Source organism: Olea europaea, chromosome 12 (genome assembly GCF_002742605.1).
Source record: "Olea europaea var. sylvestris chromosome 12, O_europaea_v1, whole genome shotgun sequence".
Taxonomy (NCBI): Eukaryota; Viridiplantae; Streptophyta; class Magnoliopsida; order Lamiales; family Oleaceae; genus Olea; species Olea europaea.
This window is the reverse complement of record NC_036248.1, coordinates 19,845,319-19,851,296: the sequence shown is the minus strand read 5'-3', so window position 1 is coordinate 19,851,296 and position 5,978 is coordinate 19,845,319. Positions and strand designations below refer to the sequence as shown.

At 36.5% G+C, this 5,978-nt stretch overlaps 1 protein-coding gene across 1 annotated transcript; it reads right to left on the bottom strand.

Annotated features, from left to right (window-relative positions):
* Positions 1–3,964: 3,964 nt before the first annotated feature.
* Positions 3,965–5,972, bottom strand: LOC111406019 (zinc finger CCCH domain-containing protein 29-like). The gene has a single exon (XM_023035184.1). It carries the CDS (start codon positions 5,970–5,972, stop codon positions 4,245–4,247), a length of 1,728 nt encoding a protein of 575 aa, XP_022890952.1. The 3' UTR covers positions 3,965–4,244.
* Between the last annotated feature and the right edge of the window lie 6 nt (positions 5,973–5,978).

Here is a 5,978-nt window from a genome sequence, read left to right as displayed (position 1 = left end):
TTTACAAAAAAAAAATAAAAAACCCCCCCCCACCCCCCCCCCCCACCAAAAAAAAAAAGAACGGATAATTGAATAAAACGAACAAGAAGTAAGCTACTTATATACCTATTGTTTACACCTTCGTTGATAGATAATAAGGTGACATACAATTTGAACATTGATTTGAACCTCTTTATTTGTAAACCTTCTGTCAACAAAAGTACACATGTAGTAGGGTTGAATTAACAAAGTGTGATAGTGTAATGTATGGAGCTACAAATAAGTTGCAAGTACAAAAGGTTGATCTCGTAATTTTACTTTTAGGGTCTATTTGATTGTAAAGGTAGAATTTGGATGGAAAGAAAACGAATTCCAGGGAATTGAATTGATGAGAAATTGTTTTCCTGAGAGTTGTAAATTATTGTGTTTGATTGATATAATTTTCCACGTGGAAAATATTTAAATTAAAAGTGTTTTTTTATATCCGTTTGACTTTGTTTTACTTGAAAATTGTCAGTTAATGGGATAAAATTTATTGGTATTGGGAATTAAATTTGTTTCAATTGTCAAAAAAAAAATATTCAAGAAAGTCATCTATCTTTGGATGTTCGTTTATCTTTGGATGTTCGTTTGACTTTGTTTTATATGAAAATTCTCAATTAAAAGAAAATATATTTTTACAATAAATTTTAGAATTTGTTTCCATTACCAAAACAAAATAATAATAATAATAATAATAATAATAATAATAATAATAATAATTAATAAACAAAATGCTACAGTAACATGGAATTCCAATTCTCACAATTGGTTTTCCTTAAAAACCAAGAAAAGATCAATTCCGGAGAAAAGCAAGAAAAGGCAATTTCATGGAAATAAAACCCTATCAAACACCATAAAATTGGAAAATGAAATTTTATTTTCCATGAAAAATTTTGGTGTATCAAACACACCCTTAGTTTCAATTTGTCGAACCAATACATCACAATTGACCTCTAGCAAGAGTAGAGGTCAATTGCTATGTATTTTTATTTTTTTTATCAATGTGTCCGCCTTCGACAACTATTCCTTAAGTCTGTGATCCGGCCCCTCTTCACACAGACCAGTTAAACCACGAGATGTGCCTCTAACTGACCAGGGTCCAAACACCTCTTCAACTGGACTGCCAAAATGCCTAGTGAGCCAACCCATGTTGCGCCTTGCCTTTCAAGACACTCCTGCCTTCCGAGATAAATCCTGCCTTCCAGTATATGTCTTGCCTTCTAAGAGCCCCAAGAATCGAACCCATGACCTCTGATCTGCCAGTTTTGAAAGAACCCGTCATTTGCCAGTGGAGAAGTGCCCCGTGGAGCGCTATGTATTAGTAACACCTAGATGTTGCCAAGGGTTAAGTCCAAAACACCAAATTGCGTCCCAACACCTAAAGTCCTATCTTTTTGTCATCGTTTCTAATAGTTTGAGAAAAAATTTGTCAGTCCCTTTCACTTTAGAAGTTAGCCAAAAAAAAAAAAAAAAAAAAATTATCGCAGCAAATTAGTTAAATTAATCATAATTCTGTTCATATTCATAGTACTACGACAAATAAATTATAATTCTTTCAAAGATCTCTCGTCCCTTATTCAAGAATGTTAATTCATACTTGATTATATTTTTTCTTTATATTTAAGTTAGTATATAATTTGACACCTTAAAGCCTTGAAGATGTAAAAATAATCAAAAGGATAAAAATCCAGTTTCAAGGTTCAAAGCTTACTTCTTGGAAATCTTGAACTTGTTACAATATTTTTAAATGGGGCTAAATTAAAAAATTCAAATCTATGAAGCTTTTGCCCTACCCAAGCTGACCCCTATGAAAACGTCTCGATTCGATCAAATTAAAAATTCTACCAAAATAAATAGACCTAACTCGAACACTACTTCTAAATATTGACAAGGAAAAAGAAAAAGCTAAGTCGGAATATATAAAGGAATGTCGAGATAAAAGTGATAATAGTATTCCATATTGATATGAAAGTATTGAACGATATTGTACAAAATAGACAACTTGATGGAAGTGGTGCATAATTTCGAATTCCAAATAAAATATTTATGAAAAGTTAGAATTTTTTAGCATGTTTTTTTGTCGTGGTGATACGAGAATAAAGATCTCAAGGGTGGCCATAGTTTCAAGAATGGGACCCACACTTTGGAATTTCCATGCTAATGTTGATGCCAGCACTTCTTTCTGCCTAACCCATAATTCAAAAGCACACAGTATTATGTGTATAATACTCCAAGAAAAATATCCAATCCAACTCAACTTCTTCACCATTATTGATTAAGTTTTCCTTTTTTTAATATATTAGGGTGCGGTTGGTTTCCATTTTCATTTTTCATTTTCATTTTTAAAACGATTTTTAGTTTTTTTCGAAAACGACCTGTTTTCCTCGTTTTGAGCATTTTTCACATTTATAACTGAAAACGCTGAAAATGATAAAAAGTTGTTTTGCGTTTTCAATTATAAATTTTAACTCGTTTTTGAAAATGCGTTTTCGAAAACGACGGACCAAATGCATTTTTTGCGTTTTCAAAAACGGGAAACGAAAAATAGGCCAAAAACGGCAAACCAACCACGGATTTAGTTTCTCTACAAAACAACACATCAATGAGAAGTTGGTATGTACCATTAAATATTGAATTAGAAATATTGTATTTAATAATTAAAGAAGTTGATATAATGATAAAGCAAGACACGTCAATGCTAGAGAAGAGACATATCCAATCAAAATTTAGTCTGAACATCGAGCTTGAGTCCAAAAAATCTTTGTTGTCAAACTAAAAATATAGCCTAAACAGCAAACTCGTCATAGGATGACAAGAACTTAAAAATGGTTAGAAATAGGGATGAATAGGAAAGAAATGAAAGGAATGAAATTTTTCTTTGATGCATTCCACACGCTTTTTATCAATTACCATTAGTTCAAAGTGCTTATAACGAATAAAGGCTTATTTAGTGGATGATTACATTTTTGTAGATTACCTTTAGCATGGAGAGTTGTTGACGGAAGAAAAATGATCAACAAATTCCTCTCACCTAGTTAGGATTTTCTTCTCCTAAATTCACTGGTTTGATGCTAAAACTAGAGTAAGAAGGGAAATGACTATTTGGAAGGGAGATATTTGATTTTGCATACCCTCCTTATCTTATGTGGGAGTATTTATAGATTTTCATAAGGTTTGGTTCATTCTAGAGAATTACTTGTGGCGAGATTTTAGAGATGGATTAGTAATTGATTCTGTTATGTATTTATGTGTTATTAATTTGATTCGGAAGTCAAGCTTTTCAAATTCACCCACGTGTGGTTCACCTTATCTCTTTTGCAAGCTTTTTTCGTATTAGTTTCCTTTCGCGCTTTTAGAATTCGCCCTGGAGGAGGGGGTTGAAATCGTAGGATAGATTTATCGACTTAACAATACTCACAACCAAACGTGACACATTTGCACATTTTCTGTAAAGCATGACTTAAAAAACCAATAAAGGCTTAGATAAAACCAATAAAGGCTTAGATTCTTTCAACTTTTTACCAAGTCTAATTCACAAGAACAAAGTTAACGAGGGTTACACGTACAAACTCCCATTCTACACTGTGCTCCGCAATTCTGTCTCTTGCAGCCTAATCATCAGGTGCTTAAAATGTACGAATCCATCGCATAGTTCTGAGAAAGCTGAGAATAGTTTCTGTTCTCAGGTCGAGTGAATAGCATTAGGCGTGTGCGTCTGTGAGTTCACATCTTCTCTTCGCATCTACCAGCGTGTGATCTCTTGAATGTTAAAAAGTCGCCGTCTATACGTACATCTGTAGATTGAATCTGAACCTGCTACCAAGAAGAAGAACAGAACTTTGGAAATCCATGTCTGAGGAATCCAACAGCAGATTATAAGTGACAGAATCAGTACACTTACAAGTCCCAATAATAACCGAGATTGTTTAGAAGGAAAGAACAATGCATAAGTTCACTTGGAATTCATTCTTTATCTGTTGTTTATTGAGGAATACATAAAAGTTACAACTATCCCAGGTTGGGAGAAACAAATATAGGAAAAAAGTAAAAATAAAAATTTGTTCCTCTGTCTAACCTTTTCGACTCCTTAAGCAACCTGATCAAAAGAACAGCAATTGATATATATATTCCATTAAACTGACCATCTAAACATACAACGTATTAGTAAGAATTTTCAAAAATATTGACCTAGTTAACGATAATCTTGAAGCAATTTTCTTGACTTAAGCCACAATCTGCTCATGATCTATGTACAATTGGTCGACCCAATGGGGGCCAATATCACGTGCCCGTCCATGATGCTGCTCTGAACTGTACTGTCCAGCTCCAGCACCGTTAGAGGGGACATCTTTAACTAATGAATGAACCCAATATACATCTGGCTCGTCCACATTTGGTGGAGCCATTGCGGTTGATACCGCAGCATTACCACTTCGAATTCCAAAAGAGGCTGACTTCCTAAACTTGTTCGACTCCTCACTGTTAAAGCCCCAGTCAAGTTTTCCATCAGGGGAGCTCCAATCTGAAAGTTTAGAAGGCATCAAACTCGGGGAATTAGCAGCACCAGAATGGCAGGACCGATGGCCAACTCCACCACTACGGTTAATAAAGCTCTGGCTGCGTTTTGCAAAAGAAGATCTTGAGTTCATGACTGCTGCTGCAGATGAGTCATATCCAAAAGTAGACGGCATCCTTGCTGTCGAGGATGACAGGTTGGAAGGGTAGCTTGCACGGAGTTGGTTTGAGTTCTGATGAATCTGAAGGCCATTTGGACTCTGAAATTGAGATAATGACGAAGCATCAAGCGATCCGAAAACATCATCAAGATTGGTAGGCTTCAAATCTGTAACTTTGCAGTACGGGGATGAGATATTAGCCATCTCGTCAGCCAACTGCTGCCTTTGTTGGTATTGGGTTCGGATTTTTTCCAATCCAAGCAATTCCATATCTAACTCCATATCTCTTGCACTCAGAAACGTCTTGAGTCGGCTTCCTGGCAGCTGCAGAGCAGGAGGCATGAGGTTTGCCTTGTTCTGCCGAATGCTTCCACCCATTGGAGACGAACATGTAACCGATGGTGACATTGGTGGAGTTGAAGTATTAGGGTATGTCGAAGAAGACAAGCCAAGAGACAACGGGCTCAATGTTGAAAAGTCTGTTGAATTAACTGAGATAGACTTTGGTGAAGGCAAAGCTGAACCTGTAGAGACATAAAGTGGACGCAACTCTTCAGGCTTGTGTGCGAAAAAACACACTCTCCTTGGGCATCCAGTCTCGTCCTTGCAAAGGCGGGTTCTGTACTGGGCAGGATGTAGCCAGGACTCAAAAACCCCATGAGCATATTCACAGGAATCACCCTTTGCACACGCTCCCTTCTTGAACTCGGGGCAGGGAACACAAGTGTAGTGATTCTTCCTTGGATCACGCCTCCTCGCATTCTCACCAGGATGGACAAAAGGGCATTCTGTCCAATCATGAGAATAAGCTCTCGAGCATGGCTTCACCTTGAAACTATACATCCTAAATTCATCAGTTCCATATATCCCATTGTTTATATCTGGCAATGGTACATCAACTGGATATTCTTTCTTCTCATTTCCTCCTTTTGTTGCCAGAGGTCTACTAATTTTTTCTTCTTCTTCTGGATCACCAGCCTCAAAGCTAATCCCTTTCAATAGCATCTCCAAGGTTCTCCTCTTCGAATTGTTTAAGAACTTCATGGACGATAAAATCAGGTCACCAGGTTTCTTGCCATTGGCATCAACAACATTGACATCAACTGAGGCATCAATCAAGAGCTTCACAACCTCAACCAATGAATCCGAACCCCCTGCCACTGCACAATGAAGAGCCGTAACCCCATCTGAGCCACATGCTCTATTGACATCAACCTTTTGACAACTAATAAGGTACTTCAAAACCTCAATGCTTCCATACAAGGAAGCAATCATAAGAGA